At 46.2% G+C, this 21653-nt stretch overlaps 1 protein-coding gene across 1 annotated transcript; it reads right to left on the reverse strand.

Moving 5' to 3' along the window:
* Positions 1 to 11910: 11910 nt before the first annotated feature.
* Positions 11911 to 16493, reverse strand: LOC142777341 (uncharacterized). Its single transcript, XM_075881642.1, has 2 exons — positions 16337 to 16493; positions 11911 to 12826 (listed from the first exon to the last, which is right to left on the reverse strand). Exon 2 carries the CDS (start codon positions 12786 to 12788, stop codon positions 12096 to 12098), a length of 693 nt encoding a protein of 230 aa, XP_075737757.1. The 5' UTR covers positions 12789 to 12826; positions 16337 to 16493; the 3' UTR covers positions 11911 to 12095.
* Between the last annotated feature and the right edge of the window lie 5160 nt (positions 16494 to 21653).

Raw genomic sequence — 21653 nt, forward strand, 5'->3', positions numbered from 1 at the left:
CGCATGTCGCGATTATCATGTTTGGATGTGTCATTTACCTATGTAGTCCGTTCGCGTAGCGTAATGCCGAGTTTGGTACATGTGAAGCTAGCGAAACGGCCGCGAGCGCATCATCAATGTGGCACGTAGTCATGTTGTTACATGACACGCATGTCGTGATTATCATGTTTGGATGTGTCATTTACCTATGTAGTCCGTTCGCGTAGCGTAATACCGAGTTTGGTACATGTGAAGCTAGCGAAACAGCCACGAGCGCATCATCAGTGTGGCAGGTAGTCATGTTGTTACATGACACGCATGTCGCGATTATCATGTTTGGATGTGTCATTTACCTATGTAGTCCGTTCGCGTAGCGTAATACCGAGTTTGGTACATGTGAAGCTAGCGCAACGTCCGCGAGCGCATCATCAGTGTGGCATGTAGTCATGTTGTTACATGACACGCATGTCGTGATTATCATGTTTGGATGTGTCATTTACCTATGTAGTCCGTTCGCGTAGCGTAATACCGAGTTTGGTACATGTGAAGCTAGCGAAACAGCCACGAGCGCATCATCAGTGTGGCAGGTAGTCATGTTGTTACATGACACGCATGTCGCGATTATCATGTTTGGATGTGTCATTTACCTATGTAGTCCGTTCGCGTAGCGTAATTCCGAGTTTGGTACATGTGAAGCTAGCGAAACGGCCGCGAGCGCATCATCAGTGTGGCACGTAGTCATGTTGTTACATGACACGCATGTCGTCATTATCATGTTTATATGTATATGTATATACATAATACATATATATATATATATATATATATATATATATATATATATATATATATATATATATATATATATATATATACATATATATACATATATATATATATATATATATATATATATATATATATATATATATATATATATATATATATATATATATATATATATATATATATATATATATATATATATATGGAATATGGCACAACGAGAGCGTTGTCAACAAGGATAAATATAATTATTTCCCAACAGTTTCGGGAGGGGTCCTCCCTTCATCAGGGGATGAGTTATACTGACATGAATTTCCAAACTTCGTTGCTGCCGCGTCCCTCTCGCCTTGAAACATGTTTGCGAGAGTGAGAAGGAACTGAAAAAAGGGGGGGAGAGAAAAAAGAAAAAGAAAGAAAAGAAAGAAAGTAAAAAAGAGGAAGAACCACTGTCAACACTGAGAACGAAACCAACTGTCTGTGTACGTCCACATACGTTTATTGTCACGTGCTGTTCAGTTTTCGACGTGTGTCGGGCCACCCAAGATTGTCGCCGCGGTGCCGGGAGGGTCCGTGACGGCGTGCTAAAGAAAGGGTTTCCCCGTAATGGGTCGGCCGGCATGCGGCGTGCGTAAAGGAAGGGTCTCCCGTTAATGGGTCGGTCGGCTCTTTTTACCTTTAATCTTCGTCCGTTTCCCTTCAATGGTCATCAAGTGGTAGGCGAACGAAAACACTTTGTGCATTTGGAAAAAGGAAGAAAAGAAAAAATGAATGAAGAAAAAACGAAAACAAGAATGGACAGTGTACATGTACGAGTTAGTCAGAAAAAAGCATGGTCTCCAGCTATCAATCTTTGTCACCAATTTCCTCCTGGCTTACTTCTCGGAGGCAGTTGAGTTTACCGGGGTCCTCGTTGATGCCGGCTACTAATGTTGGAAATTTGAAAATAAAATATGCCTCACGCTGTTCGCGCTCGCGTCTGTTTGAGAAACCGGACTGCAAAAGAGTTACGCTGATATTTTCAAAACTGTGGTTTGGCAGGCGCAGATGTCTAGATAAAGGTAGCTTCGGCAGTGAAGTGGTGTGGTACCGGTGATTATTGAACCGCAGCCGAAATGGCGTGTCTGTGTGGCCGATATATTTTTGTCCGCAGATGTTGCAATGTAGCATGTATATTACGTTACTGGAGTCACAATTAAGGCTTTCAGTTATGCAGACTTTGAAATCCGAGAAGTTCGCTTTGGATTCACGTGTTGTGACCATCTGTGGGCATACCTTGCATCGAGCTTTTACGCAGGGATGGCACCCTGATTGAAATTTGGGGGTGGTTGTTTTTGCTCTGACAAGAATGTCCTTCAGATTTTTATCCCGGCGGTACACCACGTGAGGTGGCTTCGCAAAGATAGAAGTTAGTCGTTTGCTTTGCCTGATTATGTTGAAATGGGGGGACAGTATGTTGTTGATTCGTGGCGCTGATGAGGAGTAAGTAAGTACAAGGTTCGTTTGGGAAGTCGTTTTAGATACTCTGTTTGGTCCCTTAATAATATCATTCCTGTTCACGTTGCGAGCACGTAGTATGGCATCGTCAATAATGTCTTCCGGATAATTTTGTTTCAATAAAGAATGCTTTAGGTGTTCCGCGTGTCTGTTTGGAAATTCATGTCAGTATAACTCATCCCCTGATGAAGGGAGGACCCCTCCCGAAACTGTTGGGAAATAAATATATTTATCCTTGTTGACAACGCTCCCGTTGTGCCATATCCCATACCTTCAAAAAGACTAACTGACCCATTGAATTATTACTCCCACTATATATATATATATATATATATATATATATATATATATATATATATATATATATATATATATATATATATATATATATATATATATTGTGGGCATTCGTTACTTGCATCGTCCTCATCCCTGCATGATCACAATCACCATCATCCGCTTGTCTCTTTGTCCTCATTGCCACTCTGGGTCATCGTCATCGTCATCGTCTGTGTACTGGCTCTGCCCGTTCGTTTTGCGAGGTCTTTCCTCAATTAAACGCTGTCGCAACCAAGACTACCAAGACTTCATACGTGGTGGAGGTGGATTTTCGGTCCTCTTACCTCCCGCAGCCCACTCTAGCCGCTGGAGCTTCGTTCAGGCCGCCGATTGCGCCCACTGTCAGGCAGCATGTCCCAGACCGAGCCTACCGGCGCTCATGTCATCAACCACGCACCAACGCAAGCTGCCCCTCCTATTTACATACACGGACATCAGCGGGAACCCCCGCTCTTCGCTGGTCGTCGTGGAGAAGACGTAGAAGACTGGCTCGACGACTACGACCGCGTAAGTGTCGCTAATCGGTGGGACGAGGCCGCCAAACTGCGTTACGTCCCATTTTATCTGACCGGAGTCGCAAAGACATGGTATTTTAACCACGTCATTGACTTACCCGACTGGGCTACCTTCCAGCAGCAGCTGCGACACGTTTTTGGGACCCCGGACTTTCGATCCGCCGTCGCGAAGAGGACACTTGATACTCGCCGACAACATCCCGGTGAATCGTACACTTCATACATCGAGGATGTCCTCGCACTGTGCCGGCGTGTCAATCAATCCATGCCGGAATCGGACAAAGTGCGCCACATATTGAAAGGCATTGGGCCTGTTGCCTTTAATGCACTCGCTGTGCAAAACCCAGCTACCATCGCTGATGTCGTGACGACATGCCAACGCCTTGATGCGCTGGACTCCGTTCGCCTCCAACCAGACATTGGCGACCACCACTCCACGTCAGATGGCCACCTGCGCGACCTCATCCGGGACATTATACGCGAAGAATTGCGGTCCATGGGCTTCACACCTCCTACACCACGACCTACACAGCCTTCGGGAATGCCCTTACGTGACATCATCAAGGAGGAACTTACAACGCTGACCGGCGTTGCGCCCGTACAGCCACATGCTTCACGCCCCATACCCACGTACCCTGAAGTTGCTGCCGTGCCTCCCAGCGACGCCCACGCGACATTGCCGCGTCCATCCTACGCGTCAGTTGCTGCCGCTCCCCCGGTCAACTACCATTCCGTACCCCCTGACCCTCCGGCCCACCTGACTGCGCTATCTACAGGTGCCCCGAATGTCTTCTATTCCCCACCGTGGCGCTCGTCTCGCCCTGTTTGCTACTACTGTGGCTATCGCGGCCACATATCTCGTTTCTGCCGAAAGCGCCAGCAAGATGAGCGTCGGAACGACGTGCGTGAACGGGATTTGTACGCCGGGGCGTCTTATCAAGGTCGGCGTTATTCGTCTCCCCCGCACCGTTCTCCATCTCCTCCTGCATCGACTGCATCACGAAACAGCCGAAACACGAGACGCCGCTCGCCTTCGCCCTTCCGCCGTTCCACTTCTCCACTTCGGCCCACCTCATTCACCTCTGAAATTCATTCGGAAAACTAAGTGATGCAGTTTGTGGAGGAAAAACTGCATTCGGAATCAGAACTGAAATTCCTCCATCGGGCCCGTGTAACATGGTTTCTGTGGAAGTGGAAGGAGTGTGAGTCGATGCTTTGGTGGACACAGGTGCGACATTGTCTGTGATACGTGCTGATTTGTGTGAACATTTAAGGAAAGTAATGACGCCTTACGATGGCCCCACGTTAGTTGCTGCCCAAGGGAACGTCATTCGCCCTTCCGCGTTTTATACTGTGCGTGTTTTCATCGACGGCATCCGCCATCATGTCCATTTTGCTGTCCTGTCCCGCTGCTCTCACCAACTAATTTTAGGGTGGGATTTTCTATCATCTGCTTCCGCGGCGATTTGTTGTGGACAACGCGTCGTTCACCTCGCTGAAACGGACTACATGCTTGACGACGACAATCAGAAGCCACTTCGTCTGGTCGCTGCGAAAGACATCGAACTGCCGCCACTACAAGAGCAAATTGTCAGCATTACGTCCAACGACATCTATCACGGGGATGTATTGGTCTCACCGTCACCCCTTTGCGTTCGCAAAGGTATAGTTCTTCCGTCCGGTGTCGTTCGTTTTTGCAATGGCTCGGCACTTGTCACCGCTGTCAACTCTACACCGGAGATCTTACTGCCACAGGGCACTACTGTGGCCCATGTTGCTGACTTCGAGCCTGTACTTGTCACGCCAATTCAGGCCATCGCATCCAAAGAACCTTGCCTCGGTGAGCATGTTTCTTCCTCCGCCTTTACCACCGCTATCAGCAGCGAATTGACATATTCACAGAGGCAGCAGCTGCTCGCTATGTTACAGAAACATGCAAATTCTTTCGACATTTGCTCGTCTAAGCTAGGCCGCACTAATACTACATCACATCGAATTCAAACTGTTGGGACATCTATCGTACACCGCCGACCCTACCGCGTGTCTCTAACTGAAAGAAAAATTATAGAAGAAAACGTTGCGGACATGCTTAAACGGGAAGTCATCCGTCTTTCATCTAGCCCTTGGTCGTCTCCTATTGTTTTGGTCCGCAAAAAGGATGGCTCTGTGCGTTTTTGCGTGGACTACCGGGCGCTCAATAAGATCACACGCAAGGACGTGTACCCTATGCCACGCATTGACGACGCCCTTGATTCCCTACAAGGCGCGGAATTCTTTTCAAGCATCGACTTGCGTTCTGGGTACTGGCAGATTCCCATGCATGAAGACGATAAGCATAAAACGGCGTTTGCAACCCCCGACGGGCTATATGAATTCAACGTGATGCCTTTCGGGCTCTGCAACGCACCCGCGACTTTTGAGCGCATGATAGATACCGTGTTGCGCGGTCTGAAATGGAAAAGTTGCCTGTGCTACCTGGACGACATTATTATCTTTTCGTCAACGTTTCCTGAGCACCTAGAACGACTGGATCAAGTTCTGACGTGCCTTGCCGGCGCCGGGCTTCAAATAAACACTAAGAAATGCTCTTTCGCTAGCAAATCTATCAAGGTCTTAGGACATGTAGTTAACAAAGATGGCATCCGGCCCGACCCTGACAAGATTTCTGCAGTCCTTCACTTTCCGCGTCCCGAAAAACCAAAGGAGCTTCGCAGTTTCCTTGGCCTCGCCTCCTATTTTCGCCGGTTTATCCAGAACTTCGCTTCTATTGCTGCTCCATTACACCAACTACTCGCTTCGAACGTCCCCTTTCTGTGGTCTCAAGAATGTCAAACGGCATTCGAGCTGTTGAAGCGGTCACTCACGTCTGAACCTCTGCTCTGCCACTTTGACGAAGCCGCACCGACTATCCTTCATACCGACGCTAGCGGCCTTGGTATAGGAGCCGTTCTTCTACAACGCGACAAGTCTTCCCTAGAGGAAGTTGTTGCATATGCCAGTCGCGTACTCACCCCTGCTGAAAAGAACTACACTATAACTGAGCAAGAGTGTTTGGCTGTGGTTTGGTCGGTCCAGAAGTTCCGTCCCTATCTCCACGGCCGTCACTTCACAATCGTTACGGACCACCATGCCTTATGCTGGCTTTCTACACTGAAAAACTTGTCCGGACGCTTGGGTCGGTGGATACTATGCTTGCAGGAGTACGACTTTGACATAACTTACAAGTCAGGCAGAAAACATCGAGACGCCGATGCTTTATCTCGTTGCCCGCTTCCAACTACCCATATCAGCGTTGGTGAGAACTCAACCGCCACATCTACCAAAGTTCATACGCTCGCATCAATAACGCAACCCTTTTCGGACGACCAGGCAACATTTATCTCCCACCAGCGGTACGATTCATACTGCAAACGCATGATGGACCACCTTTCGGGAGTTTCTCATCCACCAAACGCGCGACTACGTCGTCAACTCCTACACTTTAAGCTGGACAATGGGGTTCTCTACCGCCACGTCTACCACCCTGACGGTCAGCGCTGGGTTCCTGTACTGCCACGCTCTCTTCGACTTCAGGTGCTCGAAGCCTTCCACGACGACTTGACTGCTGGTCATCTTGGTTTTAAAAAAACTCTTGACCGCATTCGATGTCGTTATTACTGGCCTGGCCTTTCTTCTAGTGTAGCGCGGTACGTCGGTTCCTGCTACCCATGCCAGCGTCGTAAACTCCCCACGTCTGCACCTGCTGGACCTCTACAGCCACTTCCGTGCCCGTCAATGCCTTTCGAGGTTGTAGGTGTTGACCTTTACGGGCCTCTCCCCGTCACATCTGCTGGCAAACGATGGATAGTGACCGCCGTGGACCACCTGACACGATACGCTGAGACTTCCTCTGTTATTACAGGCTCAGCTGTGGAAGTTGCAGACTTTATTCTTCACGCCATAATCCTGCGTCATGGGGCTCCTCGTGTACTGCTTAGTGATCGCGGCAAAGTGTTCCTGTCACAAATGGTAAATGAAGTACTCCGCGCTTCTGGAACTACTCACAAGACAGCTTCAAGCTACCACCCTCAGACAAATGGTCTCACAGAAAGATTTCACCAAACCCTTGCAGACATGATAGCCGTTTATGTCCAACCCGACCACAAAAACTGGGATACTCTCTTACCATTCCTGACATTCGCTTACAACACCGCCGTTCAGCGAACAACTTGATACTCACCGTTTTATCTCGTGTACGGACGCACCCCGACTACCTTTCTCGACGTCTCCTTCTTTAGCAGCCATGGGAATTCATGTCAGTCTTCTAGCGAAGAATACATTTCCCGCCTGGCTCAGTCTCGCCATCAGGCTCGCATCAATACTGAAGCGAGACAGCACGAGCGGAAGATCACCTATGACAAATCCCACCGCGTTGTCTCTTTCCAACCTGGTGACGAGGTGCTGCTTTTGACACCTATTCACACTCCTGGTCTCTGTGACAAATTCCAACCACGCTTCATCGGGCCATACATTGTTTTAGAACAGACTTCGCCGGTTAATTATCGTGTGACACCACTCGTCGCCCCAACAGACCGCCGCTACCGCAGCACAGAGATTGTCCACGTTTGTCGCATGAAACCTTTCACGCGACGTTCCCCGTCACTTTGACTTACGGCGGCCAGGGTGTCCGCTTTCAAGTGGGGGGAATTAGTGTGGGCATTCGTTACTTGCATCGTCCTCATCCCTGCATGATCACAATCACCATCATCCGCTTGTCTCTTTGTCCTCATTGCCACTCTGGGTCATCATCATCGTCATCGTCTGTGTACTGGCTCTGCCCGTTCGTTTTGCGAGGTCTTTCCTCAATTAAACGCTGTCGCAACCAAGACTACCAAGACTTCATAATATATATATATATATATATATATATATATATATATATATATATATATATATATATATATATATATATAATTCCATATGTTCGTGCTCCATGAAGGCATTCTATGCCATTACAATATGAATCCTGACTGTACTCACCTGCTGCCGGTCATACCAAGCCACGTGCACATACTGATGATTGATTGATTGATTGATTTGTGGGGTTTAACGTCCCGAAACCACCATATGATTATGAGAGACGCCGTAGTGGAGGGCTACGGAAATTTAGACCACCTGGGGTTCTTTAACGTGCACCCAAATCTGAGCACACGGGCCTACAACATTTCCGCCTCCATCGGAAATGCAGCCGCCGCAGCCGGGATTCGAACCCGCGCCCTGCGGGTCAGCAGCCGAGTACCTTAGCCACTAGACCACCGCGGCGGGGCCACGTGCACATACTGTTTTTGAGAACAATCATGAACTTTCATACCACTGGTCATCTGGGCTTCTCAAGAACTTACGACAGTGTTTGATGTTGCTTCTTTTGGCCCAGTATTTATCGCTCCAATCATTGTTAGGTGGCTTTGTCTAAAATGTGTCAGGAACGCAAAATACCGGCAGTTCTAGCTTCCAGCATGCGCCTTCAACGGATAGAGATACCATATGAACCGATTCACACGGTTTGTCTTTACGTCCATGATTACTTTCCTCTGTCCATCAGTGGAAACAAATGGAAAGGTGTTGACACTGACGATGTCACTCGATATACCGTGACATGAGCTATTCCTACCTATTGTGCAACAGACGTTGCTGACTGTCTGCTCGAAGATGACGAACGTCGCCATGGTGCTTCTCGACAGCTCATTACAAACAGGGGTTGAAACCTTTTATAAGTAATGTAGTCCGGGACAGCTTACACTCTTGCGCCATTAAATACAAACTTGCCAGTGCGTATCACCCACAGCCCAATGGATTTTTAGAGCGTCTCAACAGAATGCTTTCAGCAATGCTCCCCTAAGTTTTTGCCCGATTGATGTGACTGGGAAGAAGCTTTCGTGTTCGTAACGTTTGCCTGCAATACGACTCGGCATGACATCGCCACTTTCTCCCCCATTTTTTTTTCTTAGCGAACGAGAAACCTGCCTTTCGACAAACTCCTTCCTCCCGTTCTTGATATGACTTATGAATACGCTCGTGATGTCGTCGCTAGAGCCGCTGAATCACGCGAAGTTGCGTGCCTTTGCCTTTTACACTTCGCAAGAAAAGCAATGACTTGTCTACGACGCTCCGCCAGTGCGACATTTTCAGCAATCTTGGCACCATTTTTCTGCTTTCCATACCATGATGGCGAGTTGAAATTGGCGAAAAGTTGACTTCTCAATGTTTTTTTTTCATTTCAAGGCTTTCAAAAGGTTACCGACATCATGTACGAAGTCGAACATCTGGAGACCACCATAGCGTGAGCATCCGATATTGTTGATGTCACGCAACTGAAGTGGTACCCCTCGAGACAACCGAATACCACAACGGCCTTCGCCGTTGTGTATGATGTCATGAACCACTGTCGGAAATGAAGAGGAAGACAACATAGAGAAAAAGCATGTTCCTCGATATTCGCGCAAGCTGCTAGCAAAAGTGGGGTACCGTCAATTATTCTCACAACTGCACTCGTAACCCTTCACCGACTTTAAAGGCGTGCCGTAATACAACACTCAGGTAAAACATTATTCACCGAGTATTCTTGGTAAAGTAATTTTTCTTGAACAGGCAAAGAACTTATTTTCACGAAATAGCGCTGCAGAGTTCGACAATTAAATTATTACATTCATAGGTGTGGCTTCTTTCCCTTTTGCTTGTCATATTTTTTATAACAAGGACGAAACAATCGAGAATTATTCATCACGTGGTCGTTTAGAGTTATTGAGCAAAAGCCTTCTTTAAGCAGCATTTATTCGATTTAGATTAGATATAATATTTCTAATGCTCTCTCCTTAAAATAATCTTCATTCGGTAGTTGTCACCGGGTTCTCTGTTTCGCTGTGGAAATTTTTTAGTCAAATCAAAGCGGTTTTGGTCACAAATCTCAAAAGTTTTAACATTATTTTTTCTAACCATTTTAAAGCTCTTTATATATAAAATTGATATATGACCACTTCTATCCAGCTGTTTCCTGGCCAATCCAACAAAGTGAGTGTGAGCCATACTATAGAGGCTATCAACACCATAATGTTCACGGTGACCATTCTCTACTTATGTACGGCTCTAGGTGTCTGTAGTTGCCTCGTAAATATGTTTTGCAGCGCCTTTCTCTATCTAACATTATATTTCAGTTCCGAAATATGTAACTGCCAACAACTCTGTGGTGAAGTAACGAACTTGGTAATTTTATGTTTGCAGGAACCAGGAAGCAAACTTCGCGCGCTGAAAGTAACCACATCTGCAGCTCTGCAGAAGTCCTCTTTGGTGCGGCAACGCAGCCGAAGTTTCGCAGCTCTTGGAAAAAGCAGCAGCGGCACCATCTCGTGATATCCCCGTGAAAGGCTTTCGCCCGAGTCCAGCTTGTCGCGTCACTAGGGTACAATCAGGTCACCATAGTCGTAATTTAACACCATGGGAAGCTTTGCCTTCACTTCGGCGCGACTTTCACTAGAACATAGGTTTTCACTGTAGACACAAGGCTCCACCGAGTCGTAACATACGAGCATATAAATAAATATTCATCTCAAACTAGGGCAAACTCGTTTTGTTGTAAAAACGTTGAGTAAAAAATAATCGAGGTTATCAAGCTTTCTCCCCGTCACCCCTTTACGTTTCCAACACTCCTGCATAGTTGGCAGGAGGCGTGGAAGATCACAGAGGATGTGAGCAAGGCTTGCTACAAAGAAATTACTGAAGTCTGGTTTGATGGCTGGTGCCGATCCTCCTTCTTCTTCTCCTCTCATGACTTATACCCAATGCACTCAAAAGTTACGCCACCATACGTCATGTTTTTTTGTTTTTTTGTTTTCCTTGTGCTACGCTTTATTCTCCATCCCTCCTCACCATCACTTCTCCTTCCGACCTCTCACAACTCAATAGTATACAAGACTTCGCTAAGCTTCACTAGCGTGCCTGGATATCCGATTGGTTTGGAAGAGTATATTGGGATTGAGAGTACACGTGTTCGAATACCGCCTCCCAGAGAATTTGTTTTCGGTAGGAAATTTCGGGTCTCTATGTCTTATTTTCTACAATTTTCTTTTTCGTAATCTACCTCATGACGACTGATACGAGCCTTGCCATAGTGGTGGTTATTGGGATTTGACCATATTCTGTGGCCAATACCCATTCATCATTGTTATTGACCCGCCACTGTGATATCGACGTAGTGTTGCTTCTCAGCCCACCCGACGAATCAAATCCCACCGCATTTTCGCACCTAGGTGGACGTCATGGGGCCATCCAGTACGAAGTCGTTTGTAACCATATTGTGGTTTTGAAAATCATCCAGTAATTATCATGAAAGCTTTCGAGCACAAAATCCATGCCAATTTGGAGCAGCTTCTATTAAACAATCGCGCTTTTTGGGCAAGTGCAAGGCCAGTCGCAAGAAAATCTTGTCTTTCCTGCTTGCTTTGTAGCTGTTGCCGCTGGCTCGATTTATGTGGCCTATCACGCAAAGGGGCTCAGTGAACACAGCTGGGGAGGTATTTCATTTTGCAGGCTGCGTGCGCAAAGCTTTTGCGGGTGGTATACTAAATATGTTCAAATGCCCAGCTAGATATGTTCAATATAACTAGCTCACATGCTTTTTTGGCGCATCCTCATGGCTGCTTGCTCTTGAAGTGGCTTTCATTTTTCCCGGAGATATTTTACAGCAGCATTAACATAAAAATTGAAGCACTCTAGGCCCCTGAAAAATCGAAAGTTTTTCCTATAGTAATCCATCCAGCCGAGAAAATGAGCCTAAAAATTTTATTTTTCAGTTAGAGAAAAAAATTTAGGCCACCTGAATGCATGCACGCCACGTCTTCTCGCACTGTACTAGCGAGGTAGGCACCTACTTTCCACTTTCTGGACAAAGTCGGAAACTGGGTTACCGCCGGCAAGTGCGACAACGGGCGGGATGCATGGTTCCAGCGCCTACTCCTCGATGATGACTGTCGATGACGATCGACGCAAGCGTGTCTCAATGACCTCAACCTCAATTGGAGGAGGAGACCTGCGCGTCTCGGTGACGAGGCACACGGCGGGGGATGGCGGCCTCTCCTCCGTCACGATGCATAGGTCTGGTGACCGGCGTGGAGGTGGCGACGTCGTTACGATGCATGCGTGTGGCTTACAGGTGCGCTCCCGCGGTGGCTGATTCTCGCCCTCACTCACCACGTGGACAGTGGTGGGCGACGAGGTGCGCTTGCTGCTCACCACGCAGAAGCTCGGCGACCGCACCTTTTTCTTCATCACGCATACGATGGGTGACGGGGGTCTCGAAGTCTCTGTCACGCACACGTTGCGCGATGACGGCCTGGACGACTCCGTCACAATGCAGACGCTCGGCGACGGTGGCCTCGGCGACTCACGTACAATGCAGACGCTCGGCGAGGGTGGCCTCGACGACTCGCTTACAATGCAGACGCTCGGCGAGGGTGGCCTCGGCGACTCGCTTACAATGCAGACGCTCGGCGAGGGTGGCCTCGGCGACTCGCTTACAATGCAGACGCTCGGCGACGGTGGCCTCGATGGCTCACTCACGATGCAGGCACTCTGCGACCGCAACGGGCACGAGCCGCCGCCCTCGACGATCTCCACAGTAGTGGACGAGTTACACCGAGACATGCTGGTGACCTCGTCGACTGCAGCCGCAAAGGCGCGCCCTGCACACAGATACATTCCACTTCACATTGTGGCTCTAGTACTGCGCAAAACAAGCGGGTTTCTCTTTACCCGAAGCAAATGCAAAACTGTTTGCTCGTGTCGCCGTGCTCTCCTAGAAATCAGGCAACAGGAGTATGGCAAACGCGTCACAAAATCCTTGCCCGTCATGTGTGCCAAGTCTGCGCAAGCACGGTCCATGGAATACGTGTATGCGCCACACGTGATGCACATTCTGCATGAGCCAACACCTTCAATGCGCTAGAGAGCTTGCTTCACAGAAAATCTGCGGCCGGCAGCGACGGCATTTCCGACCAGCGAAACGTCCCAACTGAAGGGAAGAAAAATCGCGTCATGTCCAGTAATTTTACACAGTCGTTCAGTGATGCCAGCTTTATACCAATAAGCTACGTGCGCCACACATGCTCTGCTGCAAACGTATAAGGATGATATCAAAATTTTTGGACATCACGGAAGAGTATTCCAGTTGCGTTGTTCACTTTATATTTTGATAGCGAAATTAGGCAGACTGCAAAAATTGCCGGTGGCTGAATTTGTAAACCTCACAGTGGCTCCTTGCAGGAAGGCCTCCATTTTTGTTCCTACGTGACCTCCTACCTGCGCTAGTTGGTGTTATTTATTTATCTACTCCTGTATTTACATAATCACTCACCTGAAAGAGCTACCACTACAGCAAAAAAAATGCAATTGCGCAAATGTGGCATTTTTGTCAATTCTCGGGCCTTTAGTAGAACACCCTGTACAGGCACTGACGTCAAGGGCGGAAGAACCCAACACTACAGCATTGTGAAGTAAACAAAGATGCCGACAACAGCGAAGAGAAACATTTTCAAAAGTCTTCAATGCTGGCCTTAACTTATTTTGGGTTCCCGAGAAGTCGAGATTCTGTCAGAAACGGTACAGCAAGCACCCGTGTGCAGACTTGGACCTGAGGTGGCGCAAAAGTATGAATGGTAATCTCTATATCTCTTGGTAATCTCTTGACTCTAATAATATTCTATCATCAGCTCAACATGGTTTCCGTCGCGGATATAGTACTGTAACACAATTAATCGATTTCATGCATGACGTTGCTTATAACTTAGACCTAGGTAACCAAATAGATGCCATTTTCATTGATTTCTCTAAAGCTTTTGATTCTGTCATTCATTCTAAGCTATTGTTAAAACTAAACCTCATTCTCGATAACCCTCGCATTGTTTCTTGGATAGCTAGTTTTCTTCATTCGCGCTCACAATTCGTTTCTTTCAGCTCGACAGATTCATCTCCCATTGACGTCCCATCCGGTGTTTCTCAGGGATCCGTTCTTGGCCCTTTATTATTTTTACTTTTCAATAATGATTTACATCGTAGCATCTCATCTAAAATAAGACTCTACGCAGATTATTGCGTCTTCTATGAAACTATCAACTCCATTGACAATCATTACCATCTCGCGCAATCACTCACGTCTTTTAGCAACTGGTGTGACACGTGGCAAATGAACGTTAACTGCACTAAAACAGTCGTCATGTCTTTTACCAATAGGCGCAACCCCTTCTCTTTTGACTATTTTCTAGGTGGCACCCAGCTCAATAGAGTTTCACAGTACAAATATCTAGGAGTAATTCTAACCGGACACCTTTCATGGACTAGCCACATTGATCACGTATGTCGTAAAGCGCTAAAAAAATTAGGTTATTTGCGCCGCACTTTACCTAACGCCCCTAGAGATACTAAACTTATTTTATATAAATCACTCATTCACCCTGTTCTCGAATATGCATCCGTAGTTTGGTTCCCTTACAAACACTGTGAAATAAGCTTGCTAGATAACATTCAGCGAAAGTCTATCCGTTTCATTTTTCATAACTATAGCCGCAACTTCTCGCTGACCACAGCCCTTCAATCATTAAACATCCCATCACAACTCTCCCGATACCAAAACGAAGCTTTAAAATTTTTATAAGGAATTATTAACTCCTCCTCCGGCCTTGGTCATGGTAACCTCATCACATTTACTGATGATAGTTGTACCCGCAGTTCCCACGCTTTGAATGTAACACCTTTCTTTGCTCGTGGTCGACTTTAAATATAGTTTTTTTCCGCGTGCAATAGAACTGTGGAATTCCCTGCCTGGTAGCATTCACTCCTTACCACTAACCGACTTCATAGTTGCTGTCGATGAATATCTTACTGACGCGTAATTAACTTCATTTTTACTTTTGCTTTGTTACGAGTGTACTTGCTTGACAATTTGTATTATTTGTTTGTATTTTTTCCCTGTTGCCTAGTATTATATAACGTCCCATTCCTGCGATAGCCCTGAATAAGGCTGCAGTATGTATAAATAAAATAAATATGAAAAAATTAGTTCATAATGAAGGTGGCGCGGCAAATTAAACTCACAGCAACATTTTGAACTAAAATGTTTTTTTTTAAAGATTGGTAAGTGAGAAGAAATTGAAGAAAACCACGACTTGTTCACACTGCAGCGATTTTAAAAAGAAAGTCATCTGAGCAATAGCATCCTCGCCGAGTTAACTTCAATTACTCATATAGCAATACAGATCTGAAAAGAATCGGTGAAACTTGGCGCACGTGCCCTCTTTACTTGGTAGGAGAAAAGGCAGCTCAATCTGGTCGATGTCCACTTTAGTTTCTGAACGCCGCAACGACGCGATCGTATGTCATAGAACTACGAGATAACAGCATGACCTGGCAATAAAGGTGATACCTGAGTTACGTGTTGCAGATTTTAGATTTCTTATTACATGTACTATATGATAGTCGTGCCCCTGCTTAGAAGAAAATTTATACCGGGAAAACGTAGGTCGTCACCGTGGATGGCAAAAGCATTTCTTTTAGAATTCACAAAAAGCGATCGCGATCTGCGATCAAATTTTGATGGCGATATAGCAACTGAGCGCGCAGAAAGAGCTCAGACCTTAACTACTCTTGGCAAGAGAGTGACTGGATATGAATACCAAGCGGGATGCGTATCCCAGAAAGACAGGGCTTGTGGCACCCGAGCAAAGAACAAAGGGCGCGAATCGAATTACAAAGTGCGCGAACAATGAGAGCATAGGAAATATCTACCACCCCACAATAACCATGCGAAGAAGAGTTATTCACTTACACATTTCCAGTGCCCACCGAAGTACGATGGACACATTGAAGAAACAACTAGGGCAGTAAATATAAAAAGAAATATTTCGACCCGAGTTTTCGATTGCGAACGCGTACACCCTGGCATGCGTAAGAAGACAAAGCTCGCTCATGAGTGTCACGAACACGCGCTCGAATTGGATTACCGTCTTCGGAAATATTCGTGGGTAGCAACCGATCCAGTGAGGAATGCTCGTAAGCATCCGAGTCAGCGTTTGGGATACACCTTCTCAAGACCTTAAGGCAATGGTCATTGCATTCGCCAGTATGCGAGACGAAAGCCCGCATGCTTACAATGGCGACAAACGAATGCCGCACCCACGCCATAGGAGGACGACGCTCACCTTGGCTGTGGTGGCCGAAGATGGTTGCCGAGAGGGCTAGCGCCGAGCAGCAGTGACGTCGAACCTCCGCCGAGCGTCCAAGCAGATTGCCGGTACCCCCTGGAATGGCGCGAGCTGCGTGTGAGAGCGAGCTCGCTTCTTCGTCTTCTAGCGTGCACACGCGTAGCACCCGAGAACGTGCATGAGACCATTGTTGGTCGACTTCGTGCCACGCGGAACGGTTAGCCACCACCGGTGGCTTCACAAGTATAGATGCTCGAGAACGGCGTAAAGGTGGCAAAAAATGACCAATTGATGTCGTCTCCTTATGCAGCAGGTAAACTGTGCGTGAATTCCGTCCGAAAAATTCCCTGTCAATTAGGATACCACTCGAAAGAGCCGTAACACAAAATTCTAAGCTAAAGATGTGGCCTTCACTCAATACCTTGGTTTGCAAAATTTTGTTCAGTATAGAAGGAACTCTCTGCGTTGAAACCGAATTATTTTTTCGGAATATCAACAGCGTAAGAAAGCTCAATGGCGCACCTAGTTTCTTGTAACTTCGACAGTATTATCACGTATTCAGCGATGCCCGAAGCTCCGCCTCCGCGCTGAGGACGATGCGCCAGTAACAACTAAGCCAACAATTTGAGTGATATCATCGTGATGCCGAGTACCGGTAAAGGTTTGCAGGGGCTTAAGCTCGGTTGTCCATGTTGTGTTGATTCGTCTCAAATGCAGTCTTCAGCGCACCACCACGGTGTAGCGACGCTTCGAATTATTTGTCGTGGGCCTGTTAAAGTTTTTAATTTTTTTTACTTTTTTATATATTTGAGCACAATTTTCAACATGGTTATGGGCGAGCATGTCGTGAAACAGCTGTGCGCAACTGACTGATATTCGTTTTAAATACAGCAAGAAGGAATGTTTTTTTCACGGTTGTTTGTAAAAGCTTCCGGGCAGGGCTGTGCCTGTAATGAGCGCCTTTTAATGTGGTCTCCGTGGAGCATTCAACGTTGGCTTTACATACCCAGAGACTACACCTATCATGGTGTTTTGACGATGTTGACAGCGACATGGTCGAAATGCGGAGACCGTCGACATCGCGCGAGTGTGACTGGCGAGTGATGAAAGGCAAGCTCGGCGTAGCGGAAGAATCCGCAGATGCGAATGAACATCTGAGCAGATAGGACGCACTTCCGCTTCATGACGGTCGGGCATTCGCACTGAATAAATTGAACTGTCATTGTAAGCCCAAGGTTAATCTAAATAGGTCACGAAAGTCGGAACAAAAAGTGGTCTGAAACCTATTGCAACAGACATGAACAGCCGTGAGACTATTGAAGCGCGACTAGGTGAGTGGGGGGACAAATAGTCAAAACAGAAAAGAACATATAATTGTTTATTTTGAATAGTTTTAAATTTATTTCTTGCAAAAATTAGTAGATTACTTTATTATGTTTTGGTCTTTGGTATGTGGTTAAGCGCCTATTTTTCGTTTAGATTGAGAACCAGTGGACACATGAAGGCAGTCTGGTTACATGAGCCAACGAATGTGCGGGCGTATCCAGGCGATATGCTAATATTTAGTTCGGCGTGTTTTTTTTTCTTTTTTGGTTCGGTTCATTACCAGACCAACGAGGCATCGCTCACTTTTCTGTGGTAGTTTCGTGCGTACCTTCAGAAGTTTACCTATTTTTTATGTGCATTTCGTAGCTAAACTAGCTCACAGAATGCGTAGATAGCCGCTCCTGTGACTGCCGACTGCTTTTTCTGGTGCACGGCCGGCGTGCCCTCGCCTTTGGTGACTGTGAATGAGACGGGCTAAGCAGCAAGACGCTCTACTGTACGGCTGCCAAAGCTATATTTTCGAGACTGCTGTATCGCTGCAGTGGTTTCCAATATTTGATCAACGTGAGTTTTTGAACTATTATGCAATTGTGGTCGTGAACAGTTGTCTCACAGTTGCCTCGGCGACGTTTCTTGTGCATATTGAAACTACATCGTTTGGCTAATAAAACAACTTTGCTTCCTCACTTTTTGCTGTTTTTCTTTTCTCTCTCGCATGCAATTAGTGAGACACAATTAAGACTTAATAAAATCACGCAATCATAAAGGCACGTAGCAGGTCAGCAGTGAGGAAAAAATTCAATTTCGCGCTATGTAGAAAAAATGCGCGAAGTCGCTATCGCTTCCGGTGGTAACGTCATATTTTATTTATTTTTTTTAGTTTTTGCTGTTAGTTGTCTCCTCCTCACATAGATGGTGCCGGTGGCAACGAGCCCATCTGGACTACGCGTGGGAATATTGTAATAGAACAGAAGGCAGCAGAAAGGGGGGTGGTATTGGGGTATTCATTCATAAAACTACAGACTGGCAAAGGGTCAAGCAGGAGTGCAAGGAACATTTATGGCTGAAAGGGAAAGTGGCAAAGCAAATGACACCCCTTGGTTTCGTATGACACCCCTCGGTTTAGCAAAGGCCAGAGAGGAAAACCAGGCAATGCTATAGCGTATATCAAATGACATTCAGGAGTTAGGAGGAGAGTGCGAGATAATTATACTAGGAGATATGAATGCGCACATAGAAGATATAGATGGGTATACCGACCCGACAGGCAAAATGATCATGGATATGTGTGAAAGGCTTGATTTGATCATTAGCAACAGTACCGAGAAGTTTGAAGGGCAAATAACATGGGAGGTAGGGAGGCTGCAGTCGACGATAGATTACGCACTGATGTCACATAGGATGCATGATAAGCTCAGGGGAATGCACATAGATGAAGGTGGCTCCAGAAGTCTGGGTAGTGATCACAAACGTATCAAGCTAACTTTTGGAAGAGCAGTGAAAGTGGGAAGGAGACAAGATGAGCAACTAAAGTAAAATTTGTATTCAGAAAGGCAAATTGAAATAGCCACTAAACAAATTGAGAAAGTAATCACTCAGGATAATAAAACAGTGTGGACATACACGAATCTAATTAGACTGTTTGAGCTAGAGCTTGCTAAGGCACGTGACAAGTTAACCTAGAAAAGAAGACACAAACCCAAAAGTTGGTGGGATGAGGAAAATAGGAGAGCCATAGCAAAATGTCCGGAAGCCTCTAGGGAACACAGACATGCTAAGCAGCGGGGTGAACCGACAGATGATGTTGAAAGAAAATTGGAAACCTTTCTAAGCTGTAAAACGGATGCATCCCTTCTGATCAATGAAAAGATTAGAAGAAAGGGAGCTCAGTGGCTGGTAGAAGTACATAAAAAAGATAGAAAGGCAGCTGCGAAATTTCGGAACCATCTAAACTCCCTAAGAAATGAGACGAGCCCAGAGCAGAGTTTTTTAACTACAGCCCAAGGTGCTAGGCTAGAAGGGGACAAAGCTATTGAATATATAAGAACAAGGGTTACAGAAAAATTTCAACAAAGAAGTACTTTACGCACCACAATAGACAAGGACGAATCAAGTGGTGCAATGGCTCCATTTTCACAACGAGAGTGGGAAAGGGCTGAGAAAAGGTTTCCTAGTAGTACATCAACAGGCCCAGATCCCAGACCACACAAACACAGCCTCAGGACGTCCTCAATATGCTTTCGTGAGGACTATATGACGCCCTCAGAATGTCCTCTTATGGTACTAGAATGGCACTAATCCCGTCCCCTTTTTTGTACACAAAACAACCTCGGCACATTCTCAACACAACACTTCAGGACTTTTTCAGTATCTTTTCAGAACAACGATTGTGTGGCCGGTTCGGTACTGTGGGCAGTGATACTATAATATTTCCTATGATATTTCCGTACATCAAAAGAAAAACACCTGCGAGGTCTCGTGTATATATACTGTATTAATCAACAGACAGGTGACAAAACAAACAAAGCTTGTTGACTGAAATTTATTTAACAGTAATTAATCACAACTGACAGTTTTGTCAGGCATTCGAGTCCACGTATAGTCTGAAAAAAGAAAAGCAGTATCAAGGCAGTCAACACAGGTCAATCAACTACGTTTGTAATCTTCCTCGAAAGTTTGACACAGTGTCTTCATCACCACGTGTATCGCGCCCGATGCACTCATTAGTGTTGGAGGCTCCGCTCTGACGGCCTATCAGTTCACTCGACACGGGCGTTGACTTGACTTGCCCGAGGTCAGGCCATGTGTCAGATGCAGAAGTAGATCCTTCCACGTTGGGACCATGCTGCTTCGAAGCACAATTGATATCTGGTGTTCCAGGCTGCTTCGAACCACACCTCGCCGCGGTCGGCTGGTGACAATGCATCCATGACCAGTCTGAACGTTGTGCAGCCCAGTGCACCCATCAACACGGCAATTTACCAGGCGTCATCACCTACGACTCACACATATCTAACTTTTAACCATGCACACAAACGAAAAGGCCACGAACTTCCGCTAGTGCACTCCACCTTCCTTGACAGGGCCGCCGCTGCCATTTTGACAGCCAGTTGGCTTGAAATGGCTTGGCTACTTGACTATCTAAAATGGTGCCGCATAGTCAAATGTTGCTAGCTGCTAGTTTGCTATTATGCGCTACAGGCGGTGACATTTGGGAACACACTGTTTCAAATTGACATTTCACAATACCAGGTTCGATACCTAAGCCAATTATTTAAGCGTGTCTCATTAAGCGAAACGCACAATTTGAAATTTTTCTGCCAAAAAAACAAACGAGGCGAAAATATACAATAACTTTATGACTGTATGAAACGAACGTGTGAAGAAAGTTTTCACATATGAAATGCATCTATTTAGTGCGCAAAAGTCTTGAGGAATTATCTGCTCAGTGCAATGTTCTCTCATCCCCAAAAGGTCCTTGACAGGACCTTGTCCAGACCAATTGTTGTCCTCAGAAAGCACTCGAAAACGTTTGAACCGGCGCTCGTGCGTTGCTTTTGTCCTCTCCAAAATGTCCTTAAAAGTACTTTTTCAGGATAAATTGTTGTCCTCAGAAAGCACTCGAAAAGACGTTTCTGGGTCAAACCAGCTTGTGTCGTCCTCAGTAAGTACTAAGGTCAACGAGAACTGCGCGAGGACGATTGTACCATATGAGCACGACCTCAGGACATCGAGTGTTGTCTGGGATGGCATTCCAACTATGCTGATAAAGACATTAGGTTCGAAGTCTAAGCAGGCTTTGAGAGAGGCAGTGAGCAAAATAATAATCGATGGTGAAGTTCCCGATGGATGTAAACTTAGCAGGATGAGCATGATCTATAAAAGAAAGGGGGACAAAGCTGACATAAACAACTACCGTCCTGTAACAGTGACATCAGTGGTCTACAGGCTGGCGATGCAGATTATAAAGAAAAGACTGCAGGCATGG

This window comes from Rhipicephalus microplus, chromosome X (assembly GCF_043290135.1).
Source record: "Rhipicephalus microplus isolate Deutch F79 chromosome X, USDA_Rmic, whole genome shotgun sequence".
In the NCBI taxonomy this organism is placed as follows: Eukaryota; Metazoa; Arthropoda; class Arachnida; order Ixodida; family Ixodidae; genus Rhipicephalus; species Rhipicephalus microplus.